The sequence below is a fragment of the Corvus kubaryi genome, unplaced genomic scaffold, assembly GCF_017639235.1.
Source record: "Corvus kubaryi isolate FWS band 111438036 unplaced genomic scaffold, C.kubaryi_AGA036_p1.0 65283, whole genome shotgun sequence".
Lineage (NCBI taxonomy): Eukaryota > Metazoa > Chordata > Aves > Passeriformes > Corvidae > Corvus > Corvus kubaryi.
In genome coordinates, this window is record NW_024581890.1 from 26,351 (window position 1) to 46,225 (window position 19,875).

At 51.1% G+C, this 19,875-nt stretch overlaps 2 protein-coding genes across 5 annotated transcripts; both read right to left on the minus strand.

The window, feature by feature from the left end:
• Window positions 1-1,266: 1,266 nt before the first annotated feature.
• On the minus strand, window positions 1,267-17,588 carry LOC121673218 (ras-related protein Rab-6A-like). Of its 4 annotated transcripts, none has more exons than XM_042046329.1 (9): window positions 17,400-17,578; window positions 15,986-16,044; window positions 14,217-14,270; window positions 12,068-12,167; window positions 9,150-9,278; window positions 8,761-8,872; window positions 5,866-5,959; window positions 4,163-4,229; window positions 1,267-3,323 (listed from the first exon to the last, which is right to left on the minus strand). In XM_042046329.1, the coding sequence occupies exons 1-9, from the start codon at window positions 17,476-17,478 to the stop codon at window positions 3,259-3,261; spliced, it is 759 nt and encodes a 252-aa protein (XP_041902263.1). In that variant the 5' UTR covers window positions 17,479-17,578; the 3' UTR covers window positions 1,267-3,258. The 4 variants fall into 4 exon arrangements, with proteins under 4 accessions (XP_041902263.1, XP_041902264.1, XP_041902266.1 ...); XM_042046330.1 differs by having other exon boundaries at window positions 12,068-12,162; window positions 17,400-17,491; XM_042046332.1 differs by having other exon boundaries at window positions 9,150-9,255; window positions 17,400-17,491.
• Window positions 17,589-17,681: 93 nt separating this feature from the next.
• Window positions 17,682-19,869, minus strand: LOC121673217 (vegetative cell wall protein gp1-like). The gene is made up of 2 exons (XM_042046328.1): window positions 18,797-19,869; window positions 17,682-18,511 (listed from the first exon to the last, which is right to left on the minus strand). The coding sequence occupies exons 1-2, from the start codon at window positions 18,966-18,968 to the stop codon at window positions 17,682-17,684; spliced, it is 1,002 nt and encodes a 333-aa protein (XP_041902262.1). The 5' UTR covers window positions 18,969-19,869.
• Between the last annotated feature and the right edge of the window lie 6 nt (window positions 19,870-19,875).

Here is a 19,875-nt window from a genome sequence, read left to right on the forward strand (position 1 = left end):
AGAATCTCTGTGTTCCATAGGGAAAGAGGAGCTCTCTCCACAGGAAGCTGCAGATACAATTTCAACGTTGAATTCGTCCCTCCTGCTTCAGAGCATTCCCTGGCAGGAGTTCCAGGAAGGTCTCCCCTGCCCTGGGCAGTTCCTCCCAGGGAATGACTCAGGTGTTTTCCTGCTGACCTGGCTGACAGGAAGGAGTGGATTCTTTCCCAGGGCACAACCATGTCTCGGTTATGTTAATTAGCAAAGCATTAAGGCCACCACAGTCCACTTCACCCTCCAGGACTCAAGCAGTTCCTGATCCCTGGTGGGAAAACAACAGCTCCAGCAACGTTGGATTTTTTTTGTGACTGACAAAACTGAGCCAAGAGGCACAAATTTATAAAATCATGGAATGGTTTGGGTGGGAAGGACCTTAAAGACCATCCAGCCCCACATCCTGCCATGGGCAGGGACACCTCCCACTATCTCAGGCTGCTCCAAGCCCCATCCAGCCTGGCTGGGGACACTTCCAGGGATGAAGGGAGCACTGCCAGGGGTTCAGGCTGCAGTGACTCCCCGGGCAGGGAAGCAGCACTGGCAGAGGTCCTGCAGGTCCTTCTGGAGCAGCAGGATCAGTCCCAGGCATGTTGCAGGGCAGGGCTCAGCTGAGGGCTCCTCAGGGCTCTGTGCTCCTGGCTCCCTTCAGATTCATGTTTGGATCCACAGGGTCCTGTTGTTATCCCAAAATAGGGATCCTTCTTCCCAAGCTTTGCTAACCTTCCCCAGGGCTGAGGTCATTGAAGCATGTCCTGCCCTAACCCTCAACGAGGCAATTCCACCCACAAGCCACTTGTCCTTCCGACACCTGGACATCACTTCCAGCTCACTGGCTGCTCAATTTCTTGGATTAAATCTCCTTTTTTTGCTGATAAGGCTTGAAAATAACAAAGATCAAACATCAAAGAGACTTCCTGAGAAAATCATTACCTATTCCACATTTTCCAACATGTCAGCAAAGACCTTTCTCCTCCGTCCCTTCTCCCCCTCCTCCATCCTTTCTCCCTCCCTCTTCCCTCTTTCTCCTCCTCCGTCCCTCCTTCTCCATTCTTCCTCCCTCTGTCCTTCCTCCTTCTCCATGCCTCCTCCTCTTCCTCCTTCTCCATGCCTCCTCCTCCATCCTTCCTCCTCCTCCGTTCCTCCTCCATCCCCACTCAGGCCAGGAATGTCACAGCTCGGAGCAAACCCCTTTTAGCCCCCCAGCCCCAGTGTGGCAGCAGGAGAGCGCAGTGTTGGTGAAATAACTTTATTTATTTAGTGATACACTGTGGCTGTGTCACACAGTCCTTACTCAGAGTTACAGTCACACTTACTCGCTACAGCTACAGGACAGCGGGGCCGGACACACGGCAGGAACACATCCAGAAAAACAGTGGGAAGGGAACTATTGGATTCCACTAATTACCCCCCGCCCCGGAACTGGGGTCTCCCCCCTCCCGCCCCGTCCGTGACTCGAACAACACGAAGGGACAGCAGAGCTGCCCGTGAGGAGGGACAGCAACACCTGTTCTACAGACACGGACACCGACACCAGCAATTCCCACAATGGGCTATGTACAGGGAATGGGATCAGCTTCCCGACGGGGGCGGGGAGTGGGGAGTCACATCCCAGCTTCCTCCTGCAGCCAGCTCGCCCGGACACGAAGGGACTGGGGCACTCAGTGACCTGCTGCCAGCCCAGGGCTGCCACATCCCAGCCCGGGGCTGTCCCTTCCCGCCCCCAGGTGCCCACACGGTGTCAGGGACCAAGGGACACCCTGCAGGGGAGGGGAGGGGAGTGTCACTGACCCCCAACCGTGGTCACACCGTGGTCACTGTCCTACCCCCAGCACCCTCTGTGTCACACAGGCCAGGTGGGGAAAGGACAGTGAAATTCTCCTCTCTGCCAACTGACAAACCAACATCTGGTGAACCCAAAACCCCAAGAAATCTCTGAAAAGCTCTATCAATTAATGCAAAAGCAGGGGTTGGGGGAGAGGAGGCAACTTCCAACCTCTAAGGTTGGGAAGTGACAGCAGAATTCCCTTCAGCAGCGTCCAATCCTCCAATCCTCCACCCATTGTGACAGGAATTCCCTGCCACTGCTCCCCTCAGCTTCGGCAAAGGTTAAAACTCTCCCAGGAGTGAAACAGCTGCTGATCCCATCCCAGAGCATCTGCTCCAAGGGCAGAGGCAATGGGAATGATTCCAGCAAGCAGCAACCTGGGAATGAGAGTGGAATGTTGCCCTTCCCTCTGCTGTGGCTCTCCTTCTCCATGTGAAGCAGCTTCCGTGAGGAGGAATGGGAGAACGGAGACCAGGGAAGGAGCCTGGGGAGCATCCATGACTCCCAGGGCAGGTACTGCCCCCGCAGTGATGGATTCCAGGCCACTGTTTGCTTCCAGAATCCCTGAGGATCTCTCCCCACCCAGCCTCAGGCTGCAAAGCCTCTGCTCCCTCCTCCTCCCCCACATCTGCAGCCAACACTCACCAACATCCTCTGAATGGGAAGAAATTCCAGCCGAGAGGAGCAGGCTCTGGGATGTTCCTGCCACACAAACGGGAGCAACAAGGCCAAAGCTCTCAGAGTTTGGGGCTTTCCGGGGCCCTGTGTGACACGAGGGGCAAAACTGGGAAGTTGTGAGCAAGAGTTAGCCAGGATCATCCACGGAACGGAGAAACCAGGGAGCTAACGGGGTGTGTGCCCTGCGGGAAGCAAAGCCTGGGAACAGGGAACCTGCACAGTCCAAAAAGGCAAGTCCAAGTGACCGGTTTAAGGAGCAGCCTTTCACCAGAGGAAGTGGGGATGCAGGACAGGGGGCTGGAGAGGGCAGGGGGAGGATGCAAGGCAGGAGGGAAGGTGGAAAACCCACCCCCCAAAGCTTCATTTTTGTCTTCCCTAACTCGGCAGCTTTTCCATGGCATTCACAAGATACATCTGAGCAGGGAGGCTCCAGGTGGGAACAGGGGGAGAAAGGGAGGAAGAGAGAGAGAAAGGGAGAGAGTGTGAAGGGCACCGTGGTGCCAAAGTGCTACAACATAAAAAAATAAACTCAAAAGACAGGACACTCATTCTGCACTCAGGGCTCAAACCATGCAGTGAGAGGGGCGGCCGGGGCTGCTCCCCACCAGCACACAGGGATTCGCTCGCTTAGGAATGGTTTTCCAGCCCCAGAGGGGTGGCAATGAGCGGGATGTTCTCCGGGGAGCCCGGCCGGGCGGGGGTGCTGCTGGCAGGGGCTGTTAGCAGGAGCACCCGCTCTCCGTGACTGGCTGCTCAGGGGGCTTCTCTAGTTTGATGTCAATCACTGCAGGGACAGTCAAGGAATCACCCAGAACAGCATCTGGAAGGGTTGGTTGGTGTCTCTCCATGGCCTGCCTGCACAGGGTTAACTGCAAAGCCAGGGACATGGTGAGACCTTTCAGAGGATGGAGCCCAACTGGACAGAAGGAGTAACAAACTCTGGCATTCTAAAACTGCAAATTCCAGCCTCAGATCAACTGGAAAAGCAGAACTTGTGCTGGCCATTAGTTGTGTACATTCGTATCTAGCCCATAAACAGGGTCACACGATCCCACCATGGTCTGGGTTGGAAGGGACCTTAAAGATCACCCAGTGCCACCCCCTGCCATGGGCAGGGACACCTCCCGTAATCCCAGGGTGCTCCAAGCCCCGTCCAGCCTGGCCTTGGACACTTCCAGGGATCCAGGGGCAGCCATAGCTTCTCTGGGCACCCTGTGCCAGGGCCTCACAATCCTCACAGAGAAGGATTCCTTCCCAATATCCCATCTAACCCTGCCCCCTATCAGTGGGAAGCCGTTCCCCCTTGTCCTGTCACTCCAAGCCACTGTAAATATTCCCCTTCCATTCTCCTTGTTGGCTCCTTCACATCCTGGAAGGCCCCAGTGAGATCACCCCAAAGCTTCTCTTCCCCAGCCTGAACAATCCCAATCCTCCCAGACTTTCCTCATGGCAGAGCTGCTCCATTCCCCTGCTCATTTTGGGGCTCCTCTGGACACACTCCAACAGCTCCATGTCCTGTTTCAGCCACATCCCTGCAAAACCCATCCCCACAATATGCCAAAGAAAGTCAGTAAGCCCAACTTAACACCAGATAATTCCAATTCCATGGGAAAACAAGGATACTGTCTTCTTTGCTCTTCTCTGGTGTGCTGTCCATCCCAGGTAAGGCAGCAGCCACACGGCGGAAAAGCTGGAAAGCAGCAAGAGAGAAGCTCAAGGCTTGTCAGAAAAAATTCCCGTTAAAAACATTGTTTTACAGCAGGACTCGGAGTCTGAGTTGTATAAAGTCATTAAGGGGGTACTTCAGCAGGCAGTGATGCCATGAGAATTTTATGCAGGAAATTTAACAGGTTTGAAAGAACTTATTTTAAAGAACTTGTTCAGTACCTACAAAGCCCACAGTTTTATTTTACCTGGTCCTGCTTGAAGAGAACATGGAATTAATTACTAACATTCTTCCAGGGATCCATGGAACTCCCTCCTGCACTCACTAAACACTATTTACCATGCCCAGCCTCTGCTCGTGCCCACAGGGTGAGCACCTGGGGATTTCTGATCACTCACCTGGCACCGAATATTCCCCTGTGGAATAACTGAGCTTTTACAGCCCAGCCCTTCAGGTCGGTCCTGCTGCCAAACAGCCATTCCTGAGCTGGTTCCAGGGAGCTGCAGTTACACTGGCAAGGCTGTGCTAGAGCTGGGAAGGGCTATTTATCCCCAGAAAATCCAGAAAATGGCTTTGAAAAATTTCTCAGTGTTTGGAGCTCATCCTGCTGCCCTCACACAGCACAGACACCGCCAGGCTGCTGAACTCTACTGCACCAAACACCAGAGCAATCGCTGCTGCTGAGGATTTTCCTCCTGGCAGCTTGGCAGGGGCTCCTCAGCCACCCCTCCAAAGGGTGTTCCTTGGGAAACCAAGGTCCCAGCGAGCTGCTGGAGTTTGCAGCCTTCAAATCCCAGCTCTCCCCACAAACACCCGCTGGGCAAAGAAGGCAACAGGAGATAAAATCAAACACTAAAGAGGGTTTGATCCAGACCAGCCACAAAAGCCGAGCCCAAAGCCTCCTAATCCCACTGTGAGGTTGCACCAAGCTGCTGGTGTGCAGCAAACTCCTGAGGATGTTTCCCAACTCCCTCCAGGGCTCACAGGTCCTTGTTCCAAACTCTGTCACATCCAGAACAATCCCTGAACCAGTGGAGATGGGAGTCACAAGCAAGAGACAAAGGGCACAAGCAGAAATCTGAGAAATTCTGCTTAAAACAAAAATGTAAAGGGTTTTTTTTTGCTGTTTGGTCGATCAAACACTGGCACCTGGACAGTCCCTATCCTTTGAGATATTCCAAACTCAGCTGGAGTCAGCTCTGAGCAGGAGGGTTGGAAGGGAAGATATCCAGAGATCCCTTCCAGCCTCAACTCTTCTAAGATTTCCAAGATTCTCTGGCTGGCAAACAGAAGGAGGAACTTCTACTCCAGTGCATCAGCAGAAACAATTCTCCCCCCTGATGTCAGCAGTGATTTCAGCAAACAGTGCATTGACTGTGGACCACACCAAACCAAATTCCAGCTGATGGGCTGCACAAAACTACGATTTTTCCCCTTTCCCATCCCTCAGCACATTCTGGAGTGAGTTCTCCTTTCTTTCAAGGTTTAGCTTTGACAGGGAATCATTGACTCAACAGGAAAGGAGCTTCCACTACACAAACCAAGACAGGGGTTGGCATTAAACAGGAGGAAATTCCTGCAGGATCACAAACCCCACCCTGGAGCAGACCCAGAGCAGTGAGGGACAGATTCCTGGCTGGAGAACAGCACATGGATGTACCTGTTTGACATTGTACCCAGTCTTTGCACTGGTCTCAATGAACATCACATTCAGCTCTTTGGCTCTCTGTTCCCCTTCCTCTGTGGTGATTTGCCTGGAAAAGGTGGAAAACGGAGACACAAGGAACAGGAGGAAGAGTTAGAGATGGCTCTGAGTGAGTGGCTGCTCCCCCTCCAAGAGGCTACAGCCCACCTCAGGACCCTCAAGGCTGCACCACAATCCAGCTCGGAGTGAAACCACCTCAGGGAAGCTCCCCAGGGAACACCTGGAGTTGTGGTAGATGAGCAGCACAGGATGAAGCTCGTGCAGAATATCTGAGCCTCATCCACAGCATTCCACAGAAGGAAAAATCCCCACACCGAGACAGGGAACTTCTCAAACCTGACAGAGAGAGTGTTGTGAGGTGACACAAAGGCTCCAGAAAGGCTCCAGCAGCAGGGACAGTGCAACAGCTTGGGAATAAGCACCTGGAATTGCCCCTCAGAGCACCACCCTGTGTCCCACTAAATCCTGCTTCAGCACTGCTCTCAATACACAGCACATCCAGCTCTTGGGCTTTTCCCTCCCCATCCTTAACAGAAACCTGTCTCCAGCAATGGGAACAAATCCCAGAGCACAAAAACCAAACCAAAGCAAAAGAGTTCAAAAATGAGAGAAAGAAAACTGCAGGGAGAAGAAAAACAAACAAAAAAATAAACCAGCCACCAACTGAAGCAACATTGAGAGGAATGAAAAACTCAACAGGCTGCACTGAACAGGAACAGAGCTATTTTTAGTGCTGCTTTTCGGCCTCAGAACTTGCCTCATCCCTGGCTTTTATCAGAGGATGAATGGCTCCCCTGTATTCTGCCTCAAAAAATGTCACCTTTGTGACACCAGTGGTGGCTTTGTCCAGCCTTACAGGCCCAGAATTTCAGCCTCACACAAATCCAACTTCCTTTGAAAAGAAAGGCAAGGCAGCTCCTGTTCCTGACACCCAGATATTCCCTTCCCCGTCATTCCAAGTGCCAGCCCGGGAGTGCTGTCGCATTCCCCTCCTAAAATACGAATTTCCAGTGCTGCACGAACTTCAGCTGCAGCTGCTTCAAACCATTTTCTGGTACTTTGAACTCTTCCAGCAGTGCTGGGCCAGCTGTTGTGCACCATCAGGAAACACTCCAAGGCTGAAATGATCCCACTGGGCTTTCCAGTTTCACATGAAACTGGACTTTGACAGGAATTAGAAATGCCAGGTTACTCAGTCAGGGAGCTGCAGTTATTCCCAGCTCCCAGAAGGGCATGGGAAAGGCTCAATGGCCAAAATCCAGAGCTGGCTCAGGGAGAACATCTTGGATTTTGCTTTTGTGAATGACTTCACAGACAGACCATGAGTTCATCACACATGGAATTCTTAAGCAAAATGAGCTGGACATACTTTATTGCATTCCTGAAGCCCTGAGCACCAAGTTTTAGGAATATTTCCAAAGTGCAAGGCATAGGACACCTCAAAATGCTTCCCAGTGAAGTGGGAAAAGCCAAGTAGAATTATCCCTGCTCTCCCTGCTGGGGATGAAAACTAAAAACCTGCATGGCAAACAGCCAGGGATGTAGGGGATGTTGGGACACAAAACCACCAGAACCACAGGAGAAAATATACATCACAGCACATCCTGAAGGAATGTTCAACTGCAGGAGGGAGTAAAGCTGGGGCTAGAATTTAAAATGTGGGAATGTCCCACAATGGAACACTCAGATCACTCTGCCCATCATCCCAAGAAACAGAGTGAACAATGATACTCAAATAAAAGTGCAAGATTTTGCTGAGAAAACACGAATTTCATCTATAAATTGTTCTCCTTTGATCAGGAAAGTCTTGTGAACAGCCAGAGGAAAAGGATTTGATATTTTAAGACTATTTTGCTGTGAGATCCAGGTGTTTCCCTGTGAGGTGTGATTTTCTTCGCATCAGATCAAAATCCCCTGTGGTTCCAACCCCTCACACATCCCCTGACACCCAAAGCCCACATTTTTGGGGTGTGTGAGGCTGTTTCAGCTGGAAGGGTTGGAATTGCCTGGTTTACTCCATCTTCCCTTTGCCAACTGCTTCTGGCACCACCCACTAGAATAAAAACCTTCCCTTATCTCCACTGCTCCTGATACCTTCCTAAGGAACAAAAATCTCTGAAAATATTCAACAAAATTATTGTTAAATCAACAATCCAGAGAAGGATTTGAAATAGGAACACAAAGTAAAGCCTGTGCTCTTCTAAGAACCCATTACATTGGTTATTTTGGTTGAAGTGCTGGAGAATTAAGAGTTTTAAAGCGAAACATTTTATGGCACCTCCCAAAACATTAAGTCTGTGTCATTTTAGGAGTCTAATTAAACTTTTGGGTCTCTTGGGGAAGTTTGGGTTTTGCTGATCTGGCTTCCTCACACACATCCACAAGCTCAGTGTGTGCTATGTGTGTGACATGAAATTTACACCCAGAGAAGTTCGTACTTTTAGATCAATCCTACAAAAGTTCATGCTGCATTTTAACGAGGAGAAACTGTCATGAACTTCCAGCTGCACATGCAGAGAGAGAGAGGGAAATTAGGGAAAATCAGCTGATTTCCTCACTTTTGCAGGCACCTTTTAGCCTTTACCTCAGTGTGAAAATGAAAATCAGACAAAATACCCCACTGAGAAAATGCTGTGAAACCGCTTAGGTAATTTTTTTAGGTGGGTTTAGGTGAGTTTAAAACTATTTGTAGGAGAGAAAAGGGAATAAGTTTTGCTGAAACCAGAAATGTGAATTTCCTGACAAGTAAATGGTGCTGTGTTTAAAACCAAGCCTTGTTTCAAGCCCAGACTGGCCCCAGTCCCTCTGGTGGCTCTGGGCAGGGCAGCAGGGCCCAGTTTGCCCCGTTACCTCTTGTCTGCCAGGTCGGTTTTGTTCCCCACCAACATGATGATGACATCACTGCCTCGCTCTGTCCTGACGTCATCGATCCACTTGGAGGTTTGCTGGAAAGAATTCAAGTCTGCAGGGAGGAACGAAACAGCAAAGCTGAGGATAAAACTCCTTCAGGAGAGGGAGAATGCTTCACTTGTACTCAGGTGCTTCTCCAAACCTCCCCCCCCCCGCATAAATGATTTCCCACCCAGACGGAAAAAGAAGGAAGGGGGGAAAACATTTCTGATTTTAATGATCTTTGCAGAACTTGTGGTTGTAACTTCTCAGTTCTGCTCACATGGGGTGTTTCCAACAAGGCCACAGCAGAGCACCGCTGCCCTGGGCTGTCACAGGGCCACACTCACTTGTGATGTCATAGACCACGACGGCGATGGTGGAGTCGCGGATGTAGCTGGGGATGAGGCTGCGGAACCGCTCCTGCCCCGCCGTGTCCCAGAGCTGCAGCCGGACCTGCTGGGGCCAGCCCGGCCCACCAGGGAGAGGAGAGAGAGCAGGAAAACCCTTTAGGGAAAAGGCCACTTCCACAGCCAACTGCAGCAGCTGAGGTGACCTCATCATCTCGCCCCAAATCCAACCACTGCAGAGCTGCTTCCCAGATCTGTTTGTAAAGGGCTTTAATTCCCTCCTTTGCTTGCCCAGAGATCCTGCTACTCCCAAACATCTCTAGGATTTGGCTACCACCTCATTGCTGGGGGTAGCCAACAGTACAGCACTGATCTCCCAGGATTATGGATGGGAACTCCACAGGACTCGTAGCCTGGAGCATCTCTGATCAAAGCTTTTGGGGCAACCCCCACAGGACAGACACCAGGCAGGAAAACGGCATCCAACCTCCAGCACGGAGCATCCAGATGATGGCAATGGAGATTTTCATGTGAGATTAAAGCAATGGTAACTTAAATCCCAGCAGAAATGAAAGCAAATGTTACACACTGCAGGGTTCAGGTGGTGCAAAGGGCATCGGGTTCTCCCTTCCAGAGCAGCACGGGAGTCACAAAGATGCTGGGCCAGGTAGAGTTTGACCCCAAACACAAACTGTTGTTATTATATACTATTATATATTATTATATATGACAGCTCCAAGGTCTGGGACCTGCCTGGCTGAACCAGCACTGCTCAAAAACTCCCAAAACGCTCCAAACAAAAAGCTTTCTGCACTGGGAGTGCCTCCCTTTCCTTCACCCCACAGTGCCAGAAAACAGGATTGCTCCTCACTCCCAACAGTTTTATGGAGGCAGCCACTGGTCCCCAGTTTACAGCCAGGAAAAATCCCAGCAGGGAGGCAGAGCACTGGTTAATGAGGCAGCCCATCAAGGAAAAAGCAACTTCCCCAGGACCAATGATTGCTTGTTTAGAAGAGGAAGAGAAGCTGATAAAGCACAGGGCTGCAGCCAGATTCAAAACATCATCTTATCTACATCAGGGAATGTCGAGCTGATGCTCTGGGGCTTAAGGAAGATTAGGGTTTATAGTTAAAGCAATTAGCTCTTGCTTCATTTTGAATGCAGGTTTGATTACAGGAGCAGAAGTCAGGGCTCTTCTCCATGCCAGGAAACTCAAGGTGACAAACTGTGAGCACCTGGGCAGTGTCACAGCAGAGCTGGAAGATCAGATTGATCCCGACAGCTCCTGGACTCCCCAAGCTTCCACACCCTCCCTGGACAGTGCTGTTACACTGGGATATCCACCATGAACATTCGCCCAGGTGGTGACTGAACCACCCCAAACCTTCAGACTCACAGGCACAAGGCAACTGGAAGAAGCACCACAGAGCTGGCCCAGGTAATTCGTTTAATTTGTCATTTGTGCAGGGTGATGCTCTTTGAGGGAAGGTCTCCAGTGAGCAGGAACCACACAGACACTCCTGAGGTGACCCAGGTTTGCTGCATTTCTACAAGTCCAGGTTTGTGTGCACCCATTTTAGAAGGGAAAATATAAATAACCACCGTGGGACACCAGGAATGAGCCCAGCCTCCCTTAGGAACAACCTTCAGGAGAGGCCTGAGCTGAGTATGGACTCCCCCCATGGATCTCTCCACCTGCCTTTTGGGATGTCCAGCACATCAACAATAACTAAACAATTTCCTTGTGCCCCCCAGAAGTACCTGAGCATGTTCCTTCTGCAACACATGAGAACTTTAAACCTCTCTGTCACTAAGAGCAGTGAAAAAATGAAATTATCTGCAAAGATCAGCCCGTAACTGAAGAATGATGAGATCAGCTGTCACTTATATACTTCTGACATGGCTGGGAGCTGTTAAGAACAGCCTGGACTGGCAAAATGTTGCCAGCTGCCTGGATAAACAGCATCCTGTACCTGTACAGTGGGAAAAATGATGCCAAGCTGTGCATCCTGCCCTGCTGCCTCAGCCAGGAGAGTCCCCAGCACAGGCCACCACCTGCACATCTCCGTGCTCCCCACACAGGCCAGTTTGACATCATTTGCACCAAACCAGGAACTCCCCCAGAATTCTCTCCAGCTTCAGGACTGGGAGAAAGACCAGGAAATTATTTGCCCTGAATAGTGAGGATAAATCACAACCTATTGTTTGCTAAGCACTTCAGCTTAGCAGAGTGAAACAAACACCTGGTCCTCACTCAAAACTTGTTGGTAAAAGAATAAAGCTGGGCCAGAGCTTTTCCACCTCCGCTGTTTTCTTTACTGAAATTTATATAAATCCTGATACTGGAGATTAACAAAACCCCCACCAGATCAAGTGGGATCAACAGCAAGGAGTTACAATGAAATAATTCTCTTCATGATTTCCTATCTTGTACTAAAACATTCATGTCAAGAGTCACAGAGAATTTCCCTCTAAGCTTGTTTGTTCTTTAGAAATTGTGGTTGTTGCATCTCTCCTCTTTCAAAAGCTCTCTCATGAATCTCCAGGTCTCTTTTCCAACTAAATGGGAATCTTGAATCCTCCTAAGTCACTCCATGGCTTCTCTGTTTAAAAGGGTCTTGTCCTGTTTTATCTACTCTGACAACGTTCCTTTGCTTTGGCACCTGAAGCTGTTACTTGTACAACCTGTCTCATTACCCAGAAATGAAAAAAAAATTAATAATTTTGAAGTTAAAAAAATAAAAAACACAACAGAAAAACATGAAGCTTTCCAAAGGCTACCAACAACCAGCACAGACACAGGAATTCCCAGTCCTGGGAATGAGCTGTTTTAGCTCTTTTTAGGTACCACCACCACTTCCAGAGTAAAGATATGTGTTACAAGCAAGGTCCCTGAAGACCCTGGGCTCGATACCTACTTGTGATGTCAAAGACAATGAGAGCCACAGCAGAGTCACGGATGGAGCTGGGAATGAGGAACCTCTCCTGGCCGGCTGTGTCCCACAGCTGCAGCCTGATCTGGGAAATGGAAAAGTGTAGGGGAAGGGGAAAGGGAACAGCAGGAAAATGGAGAACAAAACCAAAACTCAAGTGAAATAAAAACAAATAAATAAAAATAAGTTGCAAAGCAAAACTAAGGCAACAAAAGGAAAGTTCAAATGGAACAGAAACATGAAAAGAGGCAGCGACACTTCCCGAGGTCTGGGAACATCCCTCCCTCCACACACCCGGGAATATCTCACACATACCAACACCAGAAACCAGGAGAGCCCTACAATCCCTCCTCACAGCACCTGCTAACGAGGGAAATGCACAGGCAGGCCTCAGGGATCCTGCCAGAACAGCCACACGAGCAGCTGGCCAGATGTGGGACTCCTGCCCCTACGGACCACCTCACCCTGGTCCGGATGATCCCACTGGAAAACTGGAGGTGGTGGAACACAGAACAGTGACCACCCTCCAGGCTGACTTCTCCTGCCCTGCAACCCAACAAGGCTGGGAAGATACGGACACACAGAGAAGGAAATACTGCTCCGTCTTTCAGGAATGAGGGGAACTGGCACATGGATGTGGCTCATGACAGCCAGGACTGAGCATGGGGCTTCTGGTGACTCCAGCTCACTTTATGCCACACATACCAGTGCTGGGAATGTCACACAGCTGCCCTTCCTGGGAGATGGTTTTGAAGAATCAAATGTATTCCACATGTATTTCATGGAATCCCAGAATGGTTTGGGTTGGATCTTAAAAGTTCATCCCATTCCCACCCCTGCAATGGGCAGGGACACCTTCCACTGCCCCAGGTTGCTCCAAGCCCATCCAACCCAGCCTTGGACACTTCCACAGATGAGTATCCCTTCTGCTGGTTTGTCCAGGCCACGTTTAGAGCTGAGTGACGGAACACAGGTACAATTTCAGGATGCATTATTTGCTGTAAGGCCACATCAAATCCACCAAAGCACACATCCCAGCTGGAGGCTCAGCATTCCTCATTTCCAGCCCAGAAATCAAAGCCTATTGCAAAATCCAGCATTAAGCACATCTGAGAAATTATTCCAGTGTCTGAATTTTCCCAGCTTGTTTGCTTGTATTTGTCCCTCCTCTTATCTACATTCCACACCTCTGTTATTTGAACAGGCTTTGTGGGCTCTGTGGACCACTTACACAATCAGGAAAGCTAACAGCATTCCAACATTGGCAGGAAAATGGTATTTTGGGGATAGCAGGGCAGCAGGTGAATGGCATCCTGACTTACACAACCATGAGAAACCCACAGCGCTACAACAGCACACAGGCATCCACAGGTGTCAAGCAGCATTCCCAGGATCTCTGCCTTAAACAAAGGTTAAGGAAGGGCTTTTCTAAGAGTGAATCATTGGTAAAATGGCAGAGAAGCTCTCAGGAAACGCATCACACATGCTGGGAAGAGACTTCTTTGAAGCAGGAGGCCCAAAGCTCCACACAGAGCGTCCCCTGCTCCCCACAGCTCTGTCACACTCCTCACACAGCAGTAAACTGGGAAAAAGGCAAATACTGGCAAAACATGAGCAAACCCACAAATACTGAGAGGAAATCCAGGAGAAGGGAATGAGGAGTCTCTGTGCAAACAGGAATCTCATGCAGGCTAAATCCTAAATTGCTTTATTGCAGCAGGTCAGAGCTGTGTTATTACTCGGAACACCAACTCCTTGGCTTTTTATTGGCTTCAGGACCTGCACTGGATGATCCATGTGGGTCCCTTCCAGCTCAGAATATCCTGTGGTACCTGAGGTCTGCTCAGCCCTTTGTATCCTGACAACCCCAGAGGCAGAGTTGCAAATTCTGGGAGCAACCCACACCTAAAGCAGGTACACACAACAGGCAGCACGATCCCTGGGAAATGGCAATTATCTGGCACCAGTTTTGCATGGAAGACTTTGACTTCCTCATAGGGGTATCAGATCTTGTACCAGTGATGGGATTCAAGCAAGGCTGGCTCTCAGGTGGCTGCTGGGGGATTGCAGCAGCTGCTGGAGGAAGGGCCAGGGGGAAGAGCCCTCCCAGCCATCCCACTCCCACCCCACTCACCGTGCGGTCCTCCAGGTACATTGTTTTGGACAGGAAATCAATTCCAATGGTTGCCTGGAAAGAGGAGAAGCATTAGGAGCTGTGACTTGCCTTCCAGCATCCCCATCTTTCTGCACAAATTTTCAGAAATGTTCACAAACTTCTTGTGAAGCTGGTGAAGTGATTTGCCTTCAATCGCCTTCAATTGAGGTGATAAAACCAGAGCAATCTGGGGATCTGCACCAGCTGCATTTCACAGCGTTCTTCAACACTTCTCAGCTCCACAAGAACCTCAGAGTCTGGATTTTAACCTCAGACATTCCTGTATCTCCACACAGATCATACCTGAGCTGGCAGCTCCTTCTAGCCTGCCCCAATTCAGTCTGGTAAGAATTATCTTGTTAGAAATACCCAAAAGGTAGAATAAACGAGATCTATAAAATATGGGCAACTGAAAGCTAAAGAGCCACGTTTATCCAGGCCTTTCCACTTCAGCATGTGCTTCCAGTGACACTCAGCAGCTTCATTTCCCTGGCAGGTCTGCATCCACTCCCATTCCCATTGCTCCAGCAATTGCAGCACAAAGACATTTAAAATAATGCACTCAGTTAGGTGCACTCCCAGGCACTTCAGTCAAGGAGCTGTCCCAGCCCATCAGAACCCCAGGAAAGAGGAGAGAGCTCCTGATGTAACAGATTTGGTATATTATCCCCACTCTTAACACACACGGCTTGTGCTGGGAGGGTTCCAGCAGAACGTGGACCACTGGATAATTGGAAAAGAGCAACACAGTCGGTTTTGGGAGGGAGAATTTATTTCTGGGAGGTCTATTTTCCACCCAGGCCATGGTTTATAACAGCTACAGTAAGCAATAAATAAATCTATGAGAGCATCTTACAAGAGTCAGGAAAAGAATGGAAGCACAGGAAAAGAAAAAACACAGGAAGCACAAGAGGATTCAGTTCCAGTGAATGACTTGTCCTCAACTTCAAATCACCCCAATCTAAACCAGTAACTCTTTCAGGCTGAATTAAAAGAGGAAGCCCCAACCTCATCTGCTTTAGAGATATTTGATATTCCCCTGAAATATTTCTGAGTGCCTTTGATGCAATTAATTCTTCCCAAAATCTTCAGGCCTCTTACACATCTTCTGCTTTTCATCTGCAGCCTCTTCATCCCTACCCCCTCTTTGCCTGCCAAGACTTCCCTGGCTTTTCCTATCTTTAGTGCTTCAGTCAAAAAATAGGAATAAAAAAATTGAGAGACAAAGTATACCAAGCTGACTTCTGGCAGATCCATCTACACACTCCAGACTCAACTATTCCAACTTAAATGGAAGCTCTAAAGATAACAGACACCAAGAATGTCAGAGGATGTTGGCATTTTATTCATTCCTCGTCTCCTGAGGCTCCCATATCCATCACCAGAAATCCTGACTGTCATCTTCCCATAAAACAATGTTCTCCCCATTTTCCTCAAGGTTTCTCACTGGATCTATCCCACGTCCAAAGGGAATCTACCCCACATCCAAAGGGGATCTATCACCCATCCAAAGGGGATCTAAACCTTGCTGCCTTTCTGGACACTGCGCTTCCTGACATCACACTGGATGCTTTCATTTAATCATGAAGCTTCATCTCCATTTCACGGCACATTTTAACCTCTCATCTGATCTTGAACTGACATCTCACAAAGAAATGGTCTCCCAGGCATCCATCTGAACAGCAGGGAATAGATTTATGCATATATATATATATATATTTAAAAAGCAAATAAATACTATCACATACCTGGTATGTATTGTCAAAACTGTCATACATAAACCTGGTGATCAGGGAGGTCTTCCCAACTACAAGAGAAGAGAAAAATTACTTTCAAGCAGCAGTGGAAAAAAAAAATTAGCACTGCTTTGGGAGTGGCACTGATCTGACAGCAGCTGCCAATCTCAGGCCATTCCAGCTACACCTTCCTGGGAAATAGCCAGCTGGAAACTTCATTCCCAAAATGACAGAGGCAGATCAACCTCTGCAGGTCCAAAATTAATCATGGAGATAACCTAGCCCTCAAATCAGGTGTGTGGATAACAAGGAACCAGTTGTTTGCTTTGGGCAAGCAGTAAATCTGCTTTGTTACCCTGTTCTGCTCCTTATGTAATCCCCAAGTCTGGGACATAAACATCAAAACAAAGCAGGTGATACCCCAGATGCTGTTCTGCTGCCTCTGGCTGCATGGAAAAACAACATTCCACACTCCCACCCTTCCTTCGTAACAAGATTTTAGATACAGAGCAAACTCTGGTGCCTTGCTTCAAAACTTTAAATTTACATCTCCAAATACCATCAAGAGACAAAGTGCAGAACTGACAAGAAGTGAAAAACAAAGATAAAGCTCCAATTTTCACTCAGGAAGCTGGAGGAAGCCAAGAAAAATGCAAAGGACGTGGATGGAAGAGGAAAAAGGAATAAATTGCCGAAAAACGTTGTGAAATTATGAACATTGGAGAGGGTTAAAAACAGATTAGACAAACGCATATCAGCAGCAATGTCAATCCTGCATTGGAAAGGCTGGCAAATTAGAGAACTTCTGGAAAACCCTCCAGTCCCAGGCTCAAGGAGAAGCTGAGCAGTAACAACCCAGGGATGGTTTAGATTGGAAGGGACCTTAAAGCTCATCCAGTTCCACCCCTGTCATGGGCAGGGACACCTTCCATAGCCCAGGTGGCTCCAAGGCCCCTCCAACGGGCCTTGGACACTCCCAGCGAGAAACACCACGATTCCAAGGAAAACACACAACTCATCCATCTATTCCCGGGGAAGGGGCACAAAAGGGAGGCCATTTGAGGCAAAACAAAACCCCCGCGGGTGGAAGGGAGGCCGCGGCCAGGGGGGCAGCGCAGCCGCCGGGAGCCCCCGCAGCTCTGGGGCCGCCTCCCCGCACGGGCTGCGGGCGCACTGCGGGCCCGGGAGGGCGGAACGGAGCCCCGGCCGATGGGAAGGGCCGGGAACGGAGCCCCGGGCCCCGCCAGCCCCGCCCGCCGAGGCCTCAGGCCGGGCCGCCCCTCCCCGAGCCCTGGCACGGCCCCGCCAGGCCCGAACCGCGTCCCCCGGCCCGGGCACGGCGCGGCCTCGGCCCCGCACGGCCCCGGGCGCTCCCCCCGCCCCGCCGGCCCCTCCCGGTTCCGCCCGGGCCCGGCCCGGCGCTCACCGCTCTGCTCGCCCAGGAAGACGAGCTTGAACTTCCTGAGCGGGTTCCCGAAGTCGCCGCCGCTGCCGGGCGCGGACATGGCGGCGCGGGGGGGCCGAGCGGGAGCCGTGATGGGGACAAGGAGACAGCGCCGAGCGCTCCGGTACCACCGCCCCGCGCGTCACCTCCGCCGCGTCACCGCCGGCCCGCCCCGCGGGGAGGCGCGTTGCCATGGCGACGGGAGGCGGGACGGGACCATGGCAACGGCGAGGGCGAGGGCCGTGGTGCCGGGGAGGGCGGTTGCTATGGCGACGGGAGGGGGGTTGCCGTGGTGCCGGGGAGGGCGGTTGCCGTGGCGACCGGGCGGCCTCCGGGGCGAGGATGCTGCGGCTTGTAGCGGGATGTGCCCGGGCTGTAGCGGGGATGTTGTACTGCGAATGGAGCCGGCTGTACCGGGATGCACCCGGCTGTGGTGCGGCTGGACCCCGCTGTACCGGGGATGGTTGCAGCAGAATGGGTCTGGCTGTACCAGGGATGGTTGTACTGGGATGTACCAGCTGAAGCGTGGATGGGCCCGGCTGTAGCAGGGATGGGCCCAGCCGGGACTGGCTCCACCAGGTCCTGCATCACCTCATCCGCCCCTGCACAGGATGCTCCCCCCCAGGCACAACACGGAGCCTGCACCGGGCCACCGGGTGGGTTTATTGGTATCAGTGTCACAGAGCTGTGCACAGCACGGGCAGGTGACAGCCACGCTGGTGATGCACTCGACTGGGGCCATCGCACCTGCCCTGGCCCTGTGCTGGTACCCATGGGAACAGGGAGTACCGTGGGGCTTTTCAGCGTGGTGGGCCCGGGATGAGCTGCAGCAGCTCTCACCACCACTACCAGGGCTTGGAGTAGGTGCCGGGAGCCTGGGGAGGAAGGGGGACCTATGGCGACTGTGAGGGGCTGAGGGGGCTGTGCCAAGTGTGGCACAGTGGGGACACTACAGGTGGCTGCAGCCCAGACTGGGGCGTGGGGGGCTGGCAGCTTAACTCTCCTCTTTCTCAGCTTCCTCCTTCTCATCTTCATCATCCTTCTCTCCCTTGAGCTTCTGGCGAGCAAATTCCTCAATGACAATGTCCTCCTCGCTGGAAGGGAGAGCAGAGCACAGTGAGCCCGCAGGAGGGGAAATCCCTGCTGAGCCCAAACCCTGCTCCTAATGGGACAACGCAGTGGCCACTCCGCCCTGTCACCCCCCAGGGAACACTCAGGTCACTGTGAGGCAGAGCCTGGCCCCAGCACACAAACCCAGGCCCCATCACTGTGAGCCTGCATGACCCAAGGAGCTGGGCCTGCAGCTTCTGGTGGTTTTTAAGACAATATTTTGCATTTCCAAGGGAAAAGAAGGAAAGGAAAACAAAGAGCTGAGTTACCTTCTGGAGAAAGGTGAGCAGCGAGTGACAGCAAGGGAGAGCATAAAGTGAAAAGTAGGGGAGAAAACAGAAAAAAGAAGTCAGCAAAAGAGATCCCAAAAGCTTGGAAATGTGAAATGATTTGGCAAAACCTACATGGAGCCATGGTGGGTACAGACCAAGAGATTTGCATGACAGAAGTTTAAATAGTCTCACTGAGCTGGGAAAAGGATGGTGTGAAAGGGATAGGTGTGAAAGCCTGGAGCTGCAGCCTGGTTTTCCAGGCCCCAAATCCCAGTGCTCGTGTCCTGTTGCAGGGTGTAACCAGACCCGAAACCTTTGGGGTTTTACAAGGCAGGGCCGTGGCTGTCAGGAATGGATTTGGCACTGCAGCTTCCCAGCTGTGGCTTCAGACGGAATAAGCTGATGTGGGAGGAGAAGAGGCCTCTGGTGCTGGGGAATGGGCAGGGGCAGAGGGATGTGACTTCCAGCAGCCCAGGGATCTCTGTGTGGGGACCAAGACCATGGGGATATTGGGTCCAGTGGTGGCATTTGTGGCTGGAAGACACTGCCAGCTGCTTTTGAGGGACAGGGCAAGGCCTGGGCTTGCAGCTGCTGTGGTGGCAGCAAGAGTTGTTGTCAAATAAGCCCTGGAAGTTTGCAGAACACATCCCAATCCTAGGATTTGATCCCTCCTGCTGCCTCTGGGAGTGGCTGCTGTGACGCAGGCTCAGGGCTTTGAGATCTGGGTGGTTTAATGCAAGGATGTAACCTCAAGCTGGAATGTCACATCCATCTGTGATGGATCTGTGTGGTTTGTGTGTTAGAGGGAACGTCTCTTTACCTGGGCTTAGCTGTACTCCAGTGAAAAGCACAGGGAGAAAGGGATGGGGAGAGAAAAGTTGTGCAGGTTAATACAGAAAGGACATTTCAACTAACAGCTCTCCTTAGTTCTTGTGTGTTTTCCTGGAAAGAGGAACACTGGGAAGGGTGCTATGGGGAAGACATCTCCCACCCTGCTCCAGGACACAGGGCGGGTGCAGCACAGCTGGGAAAACTGCTCCCACCCCGCTCCAGGACAGCTGGAGCTGTGCCCATCC

What these genes read in the sequence shown, in the direction of transcription:
- LOC121673218 (XM_042046329.1), bottom strand. Translation starts at nt 17,478, where the DNA reads ATGTCCGCGCCCGGCAGCGGCGGCGACTTCGGGAACCCGCTCAGGAAG. An exon ending in CTTCCTGGGCGAGCAGAGCG is followed by an intron (nt 16,045 to 17,399) that starts GTGAGCGCCGGG and finishes CTTCTCTTGTAG; the next exon opens with TTGGGAAGACCTCCCTGATC. An exon ending in GTTTTGACAATACATACCAG is followed by an intron (nt 14,271 to 15,985) that starts GTATGTGATAGT and finishes TCCTCTTTCCAG; the next exon opens with GCAACCATTGGAATTGATTT.
- LOC121673217 (XM_042046328.1), bottom strand. Translation starts at nt 18,968, where the DNA reads ATGCAAATCTCTTGGTCTGTACCCACCATGGCTCCATGTAGGTTTTGC. An exon ending in TGCTCACCTTTCTCCAGAAG is followed by an intron (nt 18,512 to 18,796) that starts GTAACTCAGCTC and finishes TCTCCCTTCCAG; the next exon opens with CGAGGAGGACATTGTCATTG.